This window comes from Monopterus albus, unplaced genomic scaffold, assembly GCF_001952655.1.
Source record: "Monopterus albus unplaced genomic scaffold, M_albus_1.0 scaffold440.1, whole genome shotgun sequence".
Classification (NCBI taxonomy): domain Eukaryota; kingdom Metazoa; phylum Chordata; class Actinopteri; order Synbranchiformes; family Synbranchidae; genus Monopterus; species Monopterus albus.
This window is the reverse complement of record NW_018128320.1, coordinates 15,887-34,405: the sequence shown is the minus strand read 5'-3', so window position 1 is coordinate 34,405 and position 18,519 is coordinate 15,887. Positions and strand designations below refer to the sequence as shown.

At 40.5% G+C, this 18,519-nt stretch overlaps 1 protein-coding gene across 4 annotated transcripts; it reads left to right on the top strand.

The window, feature by feature from the left end:
- Window positions 1-4,891: 4,891 nt before the first annotated feature.
- On the top strand, window positions 4,892-15,429 carry mag (myelin associated glycoprotein). 4 transcript variants are annotated; one of them, XM_020587138.1, is made up of 11 exons: window positions 4,892-4,995; window positions 6,464-6,539; window positions 6,692-7,060; window positions 7,606-7,902; window positions 8,525-8,782; window positions 9,774-10,034; window positions 10,267-10,575; window positions 10,955-11,054; window positions 11,681-11,777; window positions 12,048-12,101; window positions 12,419-15,429. In XM_020587138.1, the coding sequence occupies exons 2-11, from the start codon at window positions 6,470-6,472 to the stop codon at window positions 12,575-12,577; spliced, it is 1,974 nt and encodes a 657-aa protein (XP_020442794.1). In that variant the 5' UTR covers window positions 4,892-4,995; window positions 6,464-6,469; the 3' UTR covers window positions 12,578-15,429. The 4 variants fall into 4 exon arrangements, with proteins under 4 accessions (XP_020442794.1, XP_020442795.1, XP_020442797.1 ...); XM_020587139.1 differs by lacking the exon at window positions 12,048-12,101; XM_020587141.1 differs by lacking the exon at window positions 11,681-11,777 and having other exon boundaries at window positions 12,419-12,510.
- Window positions 15,430-18,519: the final 3,090 nt, after the last annotated feature.

The window sequence follows — 18,519 nt, the reverse complement described above, 5'->3', positions numbered from 1 at the left end:
TCAGCAAACATGTCACAGGAGCAATACAAGCACAGATGCTAAAATACCTTATTATGTGCAAGAAAAATAGGACTTTCAGGTACTTTTACACTTTACACTTGATGTCTTAACTGTAAAAGACAAGCAGCAACCTCAAATCTTTGATGTGTGCCAGGACTGTGTGTTACCTTGGACAGAATGTGTGACTGGATATTGGCATATCCATGTGTTTGTGTTTGTATCTCGTGTGTATCAGTGTGTGTGTGTGTGTGTGTGTGTGGTGCACAGGGTGCAGCACAGCTCAGCACACCATGTGTGGGAGGGGGTGCAGTCATGTTTTAAGACCATCTGCTCCTCTGGGTATTTTAGTGGGGGCCTTAGTGGAGTAACGCACGTCACAGGCAAACAGCAAAGCGCAAGCTGTGAGCAGGCCTGTTCCGGAAAAATTCCTTCAGCTTCTTCCTTGCACAATGAACAGTGTTCTGCCTACAAAGTGCCCATTTTTCTTCTCTCCATCCAAGAGCCACGGTGAAGTTCTTGTGTACAAGCTGCAGATGATATTCACAATGAAAATCTTCTTCTTGGCACAGTCAGTTGTTTGTCTGAGCCTTTTGGTTTGTGTGAGCAGTTTCAATAAAATTTAATGTAATGTAAAATGACTCATAAAAGGTGTTGTGCTGTGATTTGGCAGAGCTGAATCTTCAGATAGCATCTGTATCCCTGAAGCGTGCTTTGGAATTACTGGCTGTTAGAAGAGAAGGGTTTACAAAAGGCAAAAAAACTATCAGATGAAGATAAACATGCACTGACTTACTTTTAGATTACATATTTTCAAGTCTGAACTGAGCAGGGATTGTCTTTAGTTTTATTACAACATATTTTTTAATGACACTTCTTTTGTTTCATCATATTTTAACTTCATATACTGTTAATTAGCTTTCTATAAAATCATTTTTACTTCTTCTGTTATATAAAATAAGGCCATAGAAACAAGCATGACATCATTTTTTTGCGTGGCTAGATGTTCACTGGATCTGCTTTTACACATTAATGTCCACATACTGTATAATGACTACACTCTTAGCAGGACAATGGAGCTGGGTAAGCTTACAACCAGCCCAGAGGGGGTGCAGAGGAAGGTCGCATAGCTGCATACTCCATACTGAGGAGTGTGCTGGCATGCCTTATGCTGCATGTGTGTAGGGGGCTCACGGCATGCCGCATAATCGTTTGTACATGGCTCCAGACCATCAATACTGCATTCTCTTCTTCAGCTCGTCTCCAGACTGTTTACAGAGGGATTCCCTTGAGGTTATTCATGGCTCAGTCAATGCCATCATTTGGCCAGTGGCCTAATGGCTTTTGAACACAGTGACTCACCCTGCATGTAACAGTGAGGGTGATAAAAAAAAAAAAAGTTCCACTTGGATACACAAGTTGCCTTTGTTACTTTTATATATTCACTATGTGGATCTGCGAGTGAATCCATGCTTGTGCCTACAAATATTCCTCAGCAAGGAAAATATTAAATCTGCATATCGCTGGAAAAAAAAAAAAAGATCATGTCTTGAAGCCCTTTTTCATTTCTGAAATTCAAATTTATCCTGATATAATGTCAGATTTAAACACATTCTTGAGTCACAAGTTTAAACATACGATCCTTTAAAAGACCAAAATCTGTAATTTATATAGCCATATTCATTTCACAATTTGTCCCTCCTACTCTCCGTATGTTGCTTTAATACAGCCTCAAAGTGTTACTGAGTCATCGTTTCTTCGCTGCACAGCTTTTGCCCTTACGTGTTGGGCACCAGTAACATGGAAAGGTTTAGCTGATTAGCTTTGATCTCAGAGGTGAAGGATGATGAAGGCTCAGAGTCTAGGACATTGAGACACATGGGAAGGCACAAGGAAATGGCAGAACAGAGCAAAGGAATGCTGAGTGGGCCAAAGAACAGCTCCAGAAATGCCTGAAGGCATATTCATAGTGCCCACAATGCATGTAAACTAGAGCTTACACAGACTCCCTCTCTTCGCCTTCCCCTAGTCTCCTTCTAACAACTCTCTTTATTGCCCTTTTTTAATATTTTCATACAGAATCTGGGACTCGGAGCAAGACGACCAACTCAGGGAGAACAAAAACAACGGGAGGAAAACAAAGTCAGGACTTAGAGGGAGCAGGAGCCTGGTGCTGAGGCTGGTATGAGGCAAGTGTTCTTCTGCGTGTGTGTCGAGTGTGTAATTGTGCACACATATGCTCTGTGCTCAGTGCCAGCCATTTGTCTGGCCCAACAATGAGGACATTGTTGTTGGGGTTGGTGGTGGTGGTGTCAGTGGCCCTGCCTCGGCTGCTCAGCTCTATTCTCCCCTTCTGCTGCTGATGCATGGCCTCTCTGCCTGGACACACTCACATGGCTCGTGGCCTTTTGTTGTAGTGCAGACGCAACACTGGAGAAACGTTAGGGCCGTCATAGCCAGCAATGTAGCAATATGGACCAAGATGGCCACAAACACAACACCAATTAAAGGATAACAGCATATATATATATATACATACATATATAATAACATATAATAATATTAAATGTTGCCATGTAACCACTGGATGTGTAAATTATCAAGTTTGCTAACAAGTTTGCCAAAAGGTGTGTTCACAGCTGGTTTCTGCTGTGACCAAGTGGCCAAAAAAGATGGCACAAAGCAGGAGACAGCTTCTAGACAAGTAAACTGAAAATGCATTGCATATATACATTATATGAGAGTAACACGACTAAAAATGATGAGCAGCATGACGAATCCATGGCCTCTTGCAATGTCAGACCAGCAGAATTTTTCACTTCTGTCCATCAACAAGGCTAATATTGGATCCTCCGGGGGATGTTGGGGCATATTAATCACGAAGCTCTTAAGCACAATCCACTCTTAGGCCTGCCATCTGTACGCGCCGGCTGCTGCAGCATGAGGCTAGATCCTCAGCTTCTACTTCTGCATTTATTTATTCTACAACCGTTCCAAAGTAACAGTCGTGATGATATTAGTATACATTTCATCTGTATATCAAATTTAGACAGACATTTTTTTAGCACAACAAAAGTAAAAGCTAGTTAGTGTGTTATAATGTAAATAGAAAGAATGTAAATAGAAAAATACTGGAAAAAAGTAGTGATGGATTCTAGAGACTCTGCCAAGGAATGACATTAAAATCATTTTTATGCAGGCTTCCAAGCCTGTTACACCGCATGACCCTGGATAGCCACTACGTTTATTACCAAAAAGACGACATGAACTTGTATACACAGTTTCCCCCCTGAGAAAAACCTGTGAGCCGGAAACACAGTTCACCAACCCAAAGTTTTCTCCCCCTGCTAACCATGAGCAACAGCGCCAGTCCTCGCCCTCTGGGCATATCACTGGCTGTGTGTGTGTGTGTGTGTGTGTGTGTGCTTAAAGTCCACAGAGCTCCCCCTGGCTCCCCCAGCACGCTACAGTGTTGATGAGTGTAAAAGGGTGAACTGTAACATTTTCTGGTGTTGCATTATTGTAACCTGATGCTAGCAAAACCTTCACAGTGTTGAGAATAAATGACAATATATAACTGGTGTTGCATTATTGTAACCTGATGCAAGCAAAACCTTCACAGTGTTGAGAATGAATGACAGTAATATCAAATAAATGAAACAGCAGCGTCAGATGTCACTGTGAGTGAGTGTTAAAATGTAACACTGAATATTATTTAGAGATAATTGGATTTAGATCTGATTAACATACTTAATCAGTGTAATACTATAACTTTCACATTCCACTGCTGCATCTCATGTGATTGTTTTCATCACACTTTGGCTGACAAGTCTGCTTGTAAGTGAAAGGAAAATATGTTAAGGCCCTGACTGTAGCTGTATCATGTTATCATGATATGTTGTTGGCTTTGAACAGCAAAGAAAGGTATTTCACTTAGAGTTCAGTTACAGAATGATAACATGTGGTTTCCTGTTCTTTGTGCTGTGAACAGATCCAGGTGTTGGTCATTTTAGATTTGATGTAAGTTTGATAGCAACCTTACCATGCCAGTCTTTCTGGATTTGGATTTAAGACCCCAAAATAGAAGAGAAGTCAACCTTACCTTTCTCCTCTCACAGCTGTGGAATAAATTCTTACAGAATTGTAACCTTTCACCCCCATTTCCCAGAGCCATTGGCCACCCATTGGCCACAACTAAAGATCATTTATTCATTTATTCTCTGTACCCATGGGGCGTCAAAGAGTCAGTGGCCTCTACTCATAAAACAACTGATATTTACCTGCATAAGGTATTGCTGAGTCCTATCTATTAGTGATATTTATGGTTACTGTTTAATAGTAATTGAAAGTAGGGTTAATACTGTATATCACACTCACTTTACTTAATATCTATTTCATAACAGATAAGACAGGTAAACAACAACCTAGACACAAAAATTGTTTTCTCGATTTTCTTGTCAGATCTGTAATAGTCTCTCTTGAACGACATTTCCATACTACAGTGAGATGGAATGGTTAATATTCCTTTGCAACACCTTTTTGCTCATTTCTTAATAAATGAATTATGCAGTGGCATTTGTTTACACACGTTGTCATTGCTGAATATTATTATCGGTCCCTTCTTATCTCCTGATTTATACAGCACAGATAATGCAGATGATTGCATGATGTTTGGTGACTGGAGTTTGGCTTTATGTCAGAGCTCAGCCAACAGGGAGAGTCATTCACTGAGGGCGATTACGTGTAATGAGTGACTCTACTGAGGGGGAGTAAACAGGTGCTGACAGGCGATGAGTCTGTGTGATTTACTGTGGCTCTGTGTGCGAGTGAGGGGACTGGGAATTATGTCATTGCATGATGATGCTGATGTCACTACTTTTTGTTTTTACAGAGAAGAAGGGAGTAAGGCTGCTGGGCTGTAAGTGAACGCCCTCTAGTGGAGCTTCTGACACGGTGCCCTGCAGAGCTTCTGTCTGTTTCTAACATCAGCATTTCAAGGTGAAACCGCAGTCACAAGTCACTTGGACAAGGATTTAAACTACATTTTTAAAACTCAACTTTATTGTTTACACACCAGAACATGAATCATAGATTTGTGTTGCTTTGACACAAAACATATTCAGTCATTTAAAGAAGAGACTGAGAATGAAGTCGGTTTTGATTTATTTTAGCAACCAGCAAAACATTTCTAGCCCAATTGGGCGCAGGTTAAAGCAAAAATTCTAGCTAATAATTAAAATGTTATGTTGAATTTGAGTTCAGAACATTCAGTTAGTTAAGCAGGGTTATAGATAAATATCTCAGGATTGAAGTTACACATGCTTCACTAAAGGACGCTTAAAACCCAACAGACATTTTATAATGGGAATACACAGAAACAGCTCATTCAAGCTGAGAAAATCATGTTTTCTATCTCACTGAAAACCTACATGCTGTTTAAATAATGTTAACTTCTTCACCATCTACAACATCTGGATGTTTATTTCTGTCACTTGGTCCAGTTACACTGTCACATACTTCAGTCCACACTGTGTGGTACCATTTTGCCTCTGTGTTTTGCAGGGAAGTCTTGGGTGAGCATTTCATGTTTGTTTGTTATAAAATACAGTTTCAGTATGAAAAATATTATAGACTGACATATTATTGTGCGTCTCCTGTTTTTCCTACTGGCAGTGTTTTTTTTCTGGGAGAAAATCAATGCATCATGGTGTGTTTGTAGATAATGTTTCTGACTCACAGCCACACTATTATATCAGTTTTGTTTCATCTGGGTGAAAAGATGGACAGTGATAAAACCTTTCTGTGATCAGATACAAAAACATGAAATTGGAATTGTTTGTCAGTAAGAACGGCTCATGTTGCAGATGAACCGAATGTAATTTTCCAGCAAATATATGACACAAATTTTGGTGATTTTCATTTTTTAAGGATCAAGGATCAAAGGATCAAAGATTTTTATTGTCAATTCACTATATGTGTAGGACATGCAGGAAATCGAAATACCATTTCTCTCTCACCTAGTATTGAATTCCACACCACTTAGGAAACTAAAATAGAATAACAGTAGAGTAAAAATAGATTAGAAAAGAATAAGAAAACTAAATCAAAGTGATTAGGATAAAACTAAACAGTACAACCTCATTTTATAACTTGTTTTGTGGGACTTTTTTGTGGGGTGAGAAAATACTACATTTTTGGGGATTTAGTTAGTATTTTAAACTTGGCAATGTTTAGTTTTAAAGTTTAAAACTGCTTTGTTTTCCTTTTTGAAAATGCTGCAAATTGGAATATATGTCAATGGTTTTATTCAAAATTGACTCACAGTTTTGTATATTTGAGTATTTTTTTAAAGGTAGCTGGTCTGTCTGAGTTATCCAGGACCACTAATGCTGTAAACAAGACATTTCATGTTTTTTTTTTCTTGATGATACATGTGCTGTAACTGACAGGATGTTATGTGTTTCAGAGGTCTATGGTCCAGTGTGGAGCAGAGACCATGTGGTGTTTGGAGCTGCTCTTACCGCTGTTGTTGATCATTAATGGTAATACATTTCTGCATCTCTTCTTTGTTTGATGATAGACATATTCTTGCATTATACCTTAAATCTATCACCACATATGCAGCTATTTTATTCTTTTGTAGAAATTGTCATCATCATATTTCTCTCAACATCTGTCTCTGATCTTCTCCTAGATGCCAATTGCCAGTGGAACGTTTGGATACCTCGGGACATCTCAGCCATGACAAACTCCTGTGTGGTCATCCCGTGCACCTTCATGTACCCATCTGGTGTCAGGCCGTACCGTGGTATTCATGGTATCTGGTACTTCGGTCAGCCTTACCCTCAACTCTTCCCACCTGTGGTCTACAAATCACGCACTGATGTCGTGCATGAGAGCTACAAAGGCCGCACCAAGCTGCTGGGCGACCTGCATCAGAGGAACTGCACTCTGCTCATCAACCATGTCAGCACGGAGCACTCAGGGAGATATTACTTTCGCGCTGACCTCGGTGGAGCCAACATGTACACATACCCAGACTTCGCTGAGCTCAAAGTTCTCGGTAAGTCAGTGACCGGAATGGAATATGCATTAAACTGGAAGCAGAAAAATGAAATTGTTTTATAGCTGATAGTAAAATGACAACTTAATCTAACAATTATTAGACTTTTACCTTGAATTACTAACACAAAGACCAAAATTATATGTCTGTTGAAGTTGTGTAATGAAACAAGACAGTTCAGTTTAATAATTTCAACCTTCTTTCAACTTTAATAGAGGAAAAAACTGAAGGAGGGATTATTCATCAACAGGAAGCTTTATTTAAGTTCATATTATTTACTGTGTGCCAAGCTTGGTCTTTATTTTAAAAAGGATATTTCAAATACTGCAAATACCAATTCAATGATTCTGAAATACCTAGCTTTTAATTTTAGGTAACATTGTGTTTGCATGGTTTAGTTTTTAATTATTTTCATCCCATTCAATATAATTTTTTTAAAATCTTTGCTCCAGTTTTGATTAATTCTGAGTTGAACCTCTGCATGAACATAAAATGCTGCTATTCATCATAAAAATCCAGTGATGTATTTCTCTCATGTCCACCAGATCAACCCAGCATTGACATCCCAGAGGAGATTGTCAGTGATGAGAGTCTCGAGTTGACATGTTATGCTCCTGACAACTGCCCCGACATGACTCCAGAGATCCAGTGGATTTACACCGACTACCTGCCTGACCCCGAGTTCTCTTCCGACTATGTGGAGGAGAGCAACACAGCGGTTCTGTCCAACACCCTCACCTTCACACCCAGACCCATGCACAATGGGCAGCTCCTGGGCTGCAGGGTTTACTACCCCAACACCACACTGGTCTATGAACGGCGCATCTTTCTGGACATCAAGTGTAAGTCCAAAAGGATCTCACCTTTATAAGGGAAACAAGTAATAATGATGGTCACCACTTCTATTTATCTATTTATCGTCTTAAAGGGGCCATTGTGTGTGTCATGCCACAGTAATAATCCCAGTGATAGCAATGGCAGTATCCTCTTAAGTGTTTTTGCCATGCAGTGCCACAATTTATGTTCCAAAAAAGGTTTTAGTGTTTCATCATGAGGTTTTAACAGCCATAGATAATTGCAGTTAACATGCAATTTCTTGATTAAGCGGTATCTGCATTTTCATACCGTCAGCATGCTACCATCCTCACAAAGACAATGCTAACATATTGATGTGCTTAAAGCTACAATATGTAACTTAGGGTGGTGTAGCACTAGCATAAGCCTCCAAATCAATCCACTCTGCTCCACCCAGCAGTCCCTCTCCCTGCTCCACCATGCTCTGCTATGAGAATGAAACTAAACTTACCGATCAAGCACAAATAATCAAAAATCTCATTTTAAATCCTGTGTGCAGTACAAAGCCAAAACAGAAATATATTTCTGTTCTGCTTTTATAGATTGAATAATGTGTTGCCAAAGCAGAGTAATTGGAAATGAAATAGTCTTTTTCACTTTTCCTGTCAGATGCTCCACGCTCTGTGTGGGTGAACGTGTCCTCAGGGGTGATGGAGGGCAGCTCTGTGACGTTGCACTGCGAGGTGGACAGTAACCCTCCTCCCAGGATCTCCTGGATGTTTGCAGACGAGGAGGTGCTGTGGGACACGGCGTCCAACCTCTCACTTTCCCTGGACGATGTGACGCCTGCACAGGAGGGCATCTACACCTGTGTTGGAGACAACGGCTATGGCACTATGAACACCTCAATGTACCTGGCTGTCAAGTGTAAGTCTCTGAGACACAGCTGTGTTCCAATTCCATCATATTGCACACAATCTGTCACCTAAAATTAGTATGTGGCAGGCAAGTTACACTGGATTTGCATTTGAAAGTTTATATCATGCTTTAAAATGAGTGTGGATTATACAGTTAGTCAGCAGCAGGCAATGTCACTGTTCAACTTTGCATCCTGTTTCTGGGCAAAGGACAGAAGCTAGATCCACAACATTTGCAGAAGCTTTTAACTCAATTTAGAGTCACAGCAAACAACAGCAACAAAGCCTCAAAACATTTGTAAAATCTTCTCAAGAGATGAATCCCCCTCTCTGCTGTCAATACTTATGCTCAGTATTGTTCAAACTATTCTCGCTTCACCAGTACATCAGTCTGTAGGATCACATGTACAGCATCATGAGGAGGCAGTTGCATAATAAAGAAGTATGCTGGACAATACCCAGAGCAGTGTGACAGATCCATGCCCCACATTAGTAGTATTATAATTCAAACAGTACAAACAGAGAGTGACAAAAGACACATGCTGCGTCCCTAGAAGGCCACTGCCAATTAAACTTCACAAAGAAATTGTTTTCTTATGATTTTATATCTAGTGTCCATAACCAATATTTTTATAATGACAATGTATCAACTGACAATGTGAAAAGCTACTTGTAGCAATGAACCTGCAGAGAGTCATCCATACTTGCACTGCTCTCATAGCATTGTTTTTGGTCACAACAGGCAGCTGTTTTCATCCAAACAGGCCTGATAAACCTACTGTACAGCACCAACAGACAGACACAGTTACTGAACACTGTGAAACTGAAACTGTATTTTCCTCCGGAGTTGGTAGAGACCAGAACAGAGCTCAGAGTAGCCAGAAACCTCAGCTAAAAACTAATATTAATAATGTTGCTGGATGTGTAAATAAGCAGTTCCCCATTAAAATCTTAATTAAAAAAACCCTCTGAATTTCTCTACGTCCTCTCTCTTATTGCAGACCCTCCACGTGAGCCTGTAGTAAATGATTCTATGACAGTACTAGAGGGCACCTCCTTGGCCCTGCACTGCAGCACTGAGGGCAGCCCGGCCCCGACCCTCACCTGGCTGAAAGACGGAGAGCTGGTGGGCACCATCACTGCTGACAAGCTGTCAGTGCTGGAGATCATGGAGATCACGCCGCAGGGAGACGGACAGTACCGCTGCCTGGCTGAGAACGAGCATGGCAGAGCCAGCAGCTCCCTCAACATCACTGTTGAGTGTGAGTGCTTCACTCTTCTGTAATTCACTCAGTAATTAAGAGCAACATTAGGAGCATCTGCAATGAGCATGTGTCAAGTCTTATGATCTTTATTTAACAGATTTAACAGAACATATTAGTATGCATTCATCAACACATCTAGACCAAAGTATGAAGCATTACTATGTAAAAAAAAATCCCCATTATCCACTGCTGTTATTGTGGCTCTTCACTGTACTGCCTCCTTCAATAGATGCCCCAGTTCTTTTGGAGGAGTCAAAGTGCACAGTGGTGAGGGAGGGTGTCCAGTGCATCTGCATAGCCACAGGAAACCCTGAACCCACCATTGAGTTCTACCTGCCCGATCTGAACATCACCATCAATGAAACCGAGGGCCGGTACAACTTCTATACACACACAGATGGACACACCTCCACAGGCATGATCAAGCTGCGGGAGAAAGGCGAGCGTGTCGACAACAGCGGCCCTGCTGTCAATGTCCACTGCAGCATTTCCAACATTTACGGGAGAGAGAGTGTATTTCTGGAGCTGCAGCAGGAGAGTGAGTACAGACTAACTGTTCCACCCAATTACAAGCATGTGTTGTCTTCAGTACAGTATCTATATATTTAAAACAATATGATGGTGATATGGTATGATGATCAATATCAATATGATGATGGTCCTTCTTTCACCGTTCACGCTGTGTGTGACTCAGAATTCTTCCTTTCAATAAACTAATGTAAAATGCTTTAATTAAGTGAACAATGCCTTAATTTTTGGTTTAAGATGGCATTTTCACTGTGATAAAAGTATTGGTGTATGGTGACCTACAGTCTTATAACCATATACATATGCTTGTCAAGGTGTGCAGTTTTACATTTTAATCGGTAATTAAGTCGCACGCCCTCATTTTGAATTGTGATCACCTTTATTTTCAGAAAAGTACATGATGGCAGTGATAGTTGGCACCATCGGAGGAGTGGCAGTCATAGCCTTCATCATTGCAGCAGTGAGATACGTCGGCCACAACAACAAGAAGTGAGTATACGTGTCCAACTAATAGAGAAGCCGATGCGAGGCAGAAGTAGTCATTTTCCTCACTAAGCATTTTCTGAAATCCAAGGAAACACTTAAGCCTAGTCATCCATTCTAAAACACACTGATGCACATGTATATGAGTGAATGTGGGATTGATGTGGACGTGAGCATCATTTTTCCAGAGCAACTTCAGTTTTCTTTTGCAACGAAAAGTCCCTGTTGAAATCCTCGGAGATCCACATTGGCTGCCTTGTGGAGTGGGTTAGCAAGCTGGACTAACCTTATATTTTGCAGGCACAGTTCCCTGCTTTGCCATTGCTTTTGTATCCTTGACCTGCTCTGCTAAATACAACCCAAGTACCCCACTTAACCAAGGTGCTTTATTTTAGCCTCAAATTGTATTTCAACCCCCAAAATTTGCTAGTTTTTGTTTGGCAAATCACCCCTGAAGTGGGTGTGAGCTCAGCAACTAAACCCATAAAATAACCACATCACTGACAGCCACAGTTGGCCTCCAGCATAACCTTACAGAGCTTGTTGTTTTAAAATGGATGCCCAGGCTTGGCGTGTCGCCCTGCATTAGTGGCACTCGAGACCGAGTCTGATTATGTGACTCCGTCCCCCAGAGAGAATGGCAACCCTAGGCAGGACGTGGTCCTGGAGAACCCAGCATTGTACTACAGCGCAGTCAAGAAGGACAAACAAAATCTGAGGAAGAAAGTGGTGAGACATGCTGATGTCAATGCTTATGCTTATGGTGGAGGATGGGTTGGATGACCACTCTCAGATTGTTTGGGGTTAAAGCTTTGTGTAATGCAACGAGATGTAAATTATGAGACCCCATTTTGACCTTTGAAAAAGAGGTAGTAGAAGGACTCTCCCACTAGCAGTCTAGTAGCTCCAACCTTGACCTTTTCAAACACTGTTTTCTCTTGCTTTCATCGCTTCTCTGCGTTTGTCTGTCTGTTCTTCTCTCCCCTAACTCTTGCACAGCTTAAGACAGAGCTGTTGGGCTCAAAGTTTAACTCCATTCTAGAGGAGACTACGGTAAGGTTCCTAAACAAATCCCCATTAACAGCACAAGCCTCAGTGACAGATACATCTCCTCGCATTTCAGCTTCTGTGTTCTGTACACTGCTGTTCGTTTCCGAACATTTGCTGAAACTGCCTTCTGCATGGCTGCCTCATTGCTTACACAAACTGCCAAACTAACAGGAAACATCTCAGTCTCTCTGTCAGCATGCCAACCAGTAACCACTAACCACCTCTTTTCTTTACTGTGTCTGTCACGCTCTTCTGTCTTGTGCGGTGTCATGGGCACCCTGCCAGTGATTTGTGCCACTGATCAGTTCTTCTGTCTGCAGGGAGAAGAGGGGGATTATCAACCTGTGGGCTCTATGGCAAGACTGGAGAGGCAAGAGCTGAATTATGCTGCTCTGGAGTTTATTGGGGCCAGGTCCAGGGAGGGGGCCTCAGGGAGGGGTGATGACGGCAGCAGTTACACGGAAATCAAAGCCAAATGAATCGCAATCCTTCCTTGATCCCTCGGCTATGCGAGATGCAGTGGCAGCCCCTATCCCACACATCCTCTGCTCCATAAACAGTATAACAACTCCCCTTCCGCCACAGGATTTCACTCTACAAATGATGATTTGTTTGTCATTTCTTCAAAATTGCCACTTATAATGTACCACTGGTGCCAGTGCTCCCCCTTCACGCTGCCCCTCCTCCATGGGCCCCCTCTTTATACACCACAGTTTGGAAAATCTGGTACTTTTTGGGTCAGAGTACGACCCCCTGGACTATGTAAAAAATATATTTAAATTTCTAGCCTCAGTTACAATACATATGCTCTAAAACATGTAGTGTTAACCAGTGGTTATATTTTTGTTGCTTTCACCATGTTGTTCATTGTGATTGTTGATGTTATTGTCAAATGACAGACATCTGAGTGCTTGCATCCATCTCACTATTGGTGCTACATGTGTCTCTAGTAACTGTCACTGTGTCTGCTGCCAGTCGAAGCATCAGGGCAAGGAGTTACCGTGATCTTTGTTCTCTTATCTTTATGTGTGTCTATCATCTGAGAGCGAACCCCCCACCCCCTCTCTTTTCTTACAACCCAAGAAGATAACCGACTGAGGCGGGAGACGGAAACACACCCCAGAGCCTTGTTTCCACATAATTGTATTTGACGCGTGCTGTGACTCAGTAGCTTCTCATAGTAAGTGAAAGAAATATCACCATCACTTTTGATAGTATTTGATGAGGTTTTGTTAATGTAAGTGATGCACTGCCCGCTTCTGAACAGTGTCACAGCTTATTCCCAGCATGTTCCAGTTAACTGTGGAATGTGTTGAGATGATTTGGGAATTTCCTGAACTGGTGCCCAATGCAAACTGTCTGTCTTATCTTCTCCTTCTTCTCCCTAGCACATGGGGCCTAGCTCTCTAAAAAATACAGACTAAAGCACAACATACTTGCGTATGAGTGGCCAAAGTGTTATCACTTTTTGACAATGTGTGTGTGTATGTGAAGGCATGTGTGTGTTCAAATCGTGCTGAAAGATCCTGGGACACTGACGTCTGGGGCCTTTGGGAAGTTCGAGCATTGCTTCACTTGAGAAGATGATGCTTTTTCTTGCAGGGTTGCATCAGATGTTTGACTGATAAAAGTGATGCTGACTAGCCAGCTGGTTGTGCTATTCCAAAACATTTGATGATCCTGTGATGTAATATCAGAGCTCACTAATAGTCTAACTTGATAACAATGGTGTCAATAATACATATTAATAAGATCTATATTGATAAGGAAAAGAATGCCAGTATGTACAGTAAATACCCTGCATGAGTCTTTCGCCAGCAGGCACAAATTTAGATATTGATCTGTAATGATGAAAAGATGGTTTGGCATGTTAGACATAGTTTGTCACACATCATTTGACCATTCGACTGAACACTGTCTTAGTATAAGCTTAGAAAACAGTACCTAAACCCTACCTAGTGTGCACTGTAGTCAAAATCAAATCAGCGACCTTGTTTTTGACTGTGATTGATTGATTTAAAGAGTAATACCTGCTGTGTGAGTTCATTTCTTTCCTATTAACCATTGATTAAAGGTTCCCCAACATTTAGCATTGCACTTCCATAGACCTGAGAGGAGAGCAGAGGCTCAGACATCTTGGCTTTTAAACCCTAGTGTGGGTTAAGCTCCAATAAGGCTGGATCCTATGTGGCTTATAATGCAACCAAATGCCCATGTCTTTCAAACCCTATGAACATAGTTTTGAACTCAGCTGTCTGTCATTACATCTCCAGATTTAAGTCTAGATAACCCTGATTGTTATTCTCACAGATTTTCTAAAGTGTATAGGGCAACAGAGGACACTATATGACTGTTTTCATAGGCTGAGTAGTATTGCCCGTGATGAATACCTGACCTTTATGCAAGTCAGAGGAGTTCCCCATGCATTTATATGAAGAGTCTAAACCCACTTCTTCCACTTTGCATCAGGTCTTGAGGGTCAAACACTTCTGTATCTTCCAAAAGTGCTTGAAAACAGCTCATGGACACACTGCAGCCTTATCCGATGACCATACAGTATACTGTCGTAGGCTACTGGTAGTAATTGATTTTTGATGAGTCTGTTTTCACTTTCAATCTGTTACATACAGTATGTAGTGAAAAAGCCGAATTGATACTCTTTATTGTATGGTGAACTGTTTTAACAATATAAATTATGCCAGTTTCCTCTGCAAGAAATGGTTTCTAAAACACTGAAGGTAACAGCTACATTATCCGCTGATTTCTGAACAGACACCGTTACGCTGTATGTACTGATGTTGATAGAAAGCTTAAGTGGAAAGTGAGATCTAATGGGAGATGTGCAATCATCTCTTCATGGAGACGGAGATTACTTTGATACACTTGCTGTGACTATGGCTTTATAAAAGCATGTAATGAAACAACGCCCTATTGCGGCTGCCTCATTTAAAATGATAGATTAACTTCATCAAAGCAGCAGCTCGTCTCTGTGAGATGCTTCTAATTGGTTTTACAATCAGTACAAAATGCAGCACAGGCCTGTAACTGTTGTGCCTCCATACAGAGATGGATAGAGATTGTTCCTTGGCAGCAGTGGCAATGTGGAAACAATAGAATTACTCTTTGAGGAGCACTTCATGTCGAGCTGTTCACATGAACCTAAATGAATCTCTCTCCACCAGATGCTCATCACTGTTTGTTATGTGTTATGCACTGTAATAATTTTTACCTGCAGCTGCATGAAGGCATCACTGTCACTATTTCAGTTACAGGTGTAACAGATAACTTGCTGCATGTTTTCCACTATTAAATATTTTTTGCGTCCTTGTAAGCATAATGTCTTTTGAAAGAATTCATTTATCTTATGTTGCCTCAAGTTATGTCTGAAGTTCTTAAATTAAATGTGGCTTACATTTGATTGAAAAAGTCTACCTTAAAAATCCTGGAAAATAAAAAGCCCAGCGACACTTGCAGTGTCATTATTGGTCGACATGTATGAGCTTGTATGTGATTGGATGTTTTTAAGGGTTTTTAAAAAACAACCGGTTCATGGATAAATTGAGCCAGGATCACCAAGATATCCTGGCTTAATCCCTTATCCTAGTTTTGTGCAATAGGCCCCAGGTCTACAAAATATATTGGTACACAATACAAAGAAGTACTAGGGCTTTTGACTGTTATTTAGACTCTTCAAGAGTAAAAATGCAGTTCCCTGTGCATGTAAACAAAGCCTGGTTGAACCAGCTATTTATTTATTAATAGCCTTTTATTAAGACATTGCTCTGTTGTTCTGTGACTGGCATTCTTAAGTTGCCTGAATGCACAGACAACAACCACTTCCTGTCTTTGAACGCCTCATGCAGGGTTTTATTTATTTATCATTTTTGTTTTTGTAAAAAGTGGACGTATCAAATATATATCACCTAATCTTTTGTCACAGTTTGTTGTAAAGCATATTTGTATGTCTTATACTTGTGGTGGTCATAATTATCATTATGGAGATTTTTTTTTCTACATACTGTATATGATTGACACAATAATTCCGATCAGGGTTTTGCAATCTTTCTGCCAGGTCACACTGTTACTTTTTCTGCAGTGGTCATTTGCTTGCTCGTTTGTTTTAAACAAGTCTTTCACACCAAGCGAATTCATCTGTCTTCGGTTCCATGCAAACATATAAAATAAAAACAACATGAAATGAAAAAAAGTTGATTATTGATAGAAAACCAGCTGTGGAGCGTTTTGAGCATTCTTGGTTTTGAAAGTCAACATCATAGTGAAGAAGCAGCTAAAGTGGTTAGTACATGGTCAAACTAAAACTCCAACCCAAAACAAGGATTTTCCAAAGGTTGGAGCCAATCCCGAACGACACTGGACGAGAGGCAAGGTCCACCCTGGACAGGTCACCGGTCTGTCACAGGGCTGACACTTAGAGACAGGCAACCACACACACTCACACTCACTCCTAAAGGCAATTTAGAGCCACCAGTCAACTTAAGCTGCATGTCTTTGGACTGTGGGAGGAAGCTTTAGGACCTGGAGAGAATCCACACAGGCACAGGGAGAGCATGTAAACTCCACACAGAAAGGCTCTGGGTCTGCCTGGGCCTGAATCTGTAACCTTCTTGCTATGAGGCAACAGAGCTAGTTTAATTTCAAATACATTAAAATTTGGCATTCACAAACAAACACTAGATGTATGATTGCATCTTAATGGAGAAGGAAAAGTCAGGCCAACAGAGGAAGCAAACAACTGAGATGTAGTTAACTCGGAGTTGTCACAGTGAGCACACATTATTACATGTCTCTCATCTTTTGCAGTGGGGTCTCAAGAAACTGACACTTTTTGGATCTCATATCTTCTCATTTTACATCACAGCCTCAGAAAATGTTTCAGATACTATAAGAGGATGTTCATCTCAAACCAAAGAAATCACATTAGAAACTATAGTTCAAATTCCCACCTTGTGTTCTCCTGAAACTAAGGAGATGAGAGAACTGTACACTGAGCTTTAATGTGAAATGGTGACTTTATGACTTATTCCATCTGTAGGTCATTAAGCAGTATTGGTAATTTGTATTTAACAGGTCATAGATTATTTACAGGACTTTACTTTTTCAAAATGTGTTGCAGGAACAACTAACAGGATTCACAGAAAATGCAGACCATTCTCATACATGCACATCACACTATTCTTAGTATGTACTGGTATTATGACCAAAAGTTATTTCCTCTTTAAAACAACTAGACGCCAACAAACTGCGCCTCAGTACATCTGCTTATTGGGCAGTCGGGTTTTCAAGATGTCGACTTTTTTTCACACATATACTTTTGTTTTCTGCCATTTTCATATAACCTTGCAGTCAAGAAAAGCAACATATTGTAAACAAAGAAAAACAGTTTTCTTTATTTTCACAGTTTAATTTAGCAAGTACAAGATCCCAACTGGATGTACTGTATGTGGATATTATAAAAACTGGATATTATAAAACATACTGTAACTGCATGAAAGTGTGGTGCGCTGATGAGAGGAGCAGCACTGCCCAGGGGCATGCATAAACACTTCCTCATCACTTTTACCACAAAAATAGAAGAACTGAAAAAGCAGGAGGGTGTGATGGTGGGTCGCTTCAGAGTAGACTCGCTCAGCAGAGATCTGTGGAGACTCAAAGAGGTAAAACACTACCTGTTTCATAAATATTTGAAATATTTTAAAAGGGATGCACTGGGTATGGTTGAGGGAATTCAATATTTCATTATATTCACTCACTGACCACTTTATTAGGTACACCTGTACAATTGTATGCAATTCAATGCAACACTTTTACCCTAACTCATCATCGGGGTGTGAGTGTGTGTGTGAATGGGTGAATGGTGTATGATCTCCTGTAAAGGGCTTTGGCCACTGTAACACACTGTAGAAAATATGCGCTATATAGATACAGTCCATTTACCATTTAACATCTGTGTTTATGAAGCTCTTATATTCAGATGTGTCTCTATATTTTTGCTAAATACATGGGAGGGTCAGAATATTAGGAACACCTCTGAATATAATGTAGTCCAGTACAACACCACCTTTAACTATGACCTCAATAATAAACATATAATTGAATTTATACATTTATGACAATTTCACCAAAACAAACATTTTGAGCTTCATAAACAGATGTTAAGGTGGAAGTGTTGCATTAAATTGCATACAGTTGTACAGAGAGAAAAAGAAAAAGACAGTTTTCAAAGATCCCTTCTACATCATTTAGATTTTTATTTCAACTGTTTTCTCCAAGCTGATAAAACATTTGCTTCTATGACCCTGCTCATGTTGTTACACTGCAATAAGTCACTTCCCCTTTTAAAATGTGTTGCAGGACACATCCTGGCTGTGAAGTATGTGACATATTTTTTTAAATAAAAAAA

Bases quoted from the DNA above. Each gene is read 5' to 3' on its own strand.
- mag (XM_020587138.1), top strand. From the start codon at position 6,470: ATGGTCCAGTGTGGAGCAGAGACCATGTGGTGTTTGGAGCTGCTCTTA. The intron at 6,540-6,691 runs GTAATACATTTC...ATCTTCTCCTAG, and splicing joins GCTGTTGTTGATCATTAATG to ATGCCAATTGCCAGTGGAAC. The intron at 8,783-9,773 runs GTAAGTCTCTGA...CTCTTATTGCAG, and splicing joins AATGTACCTGGCTGTCAAGT to ACCCTCCACGTGAGCCTGTA.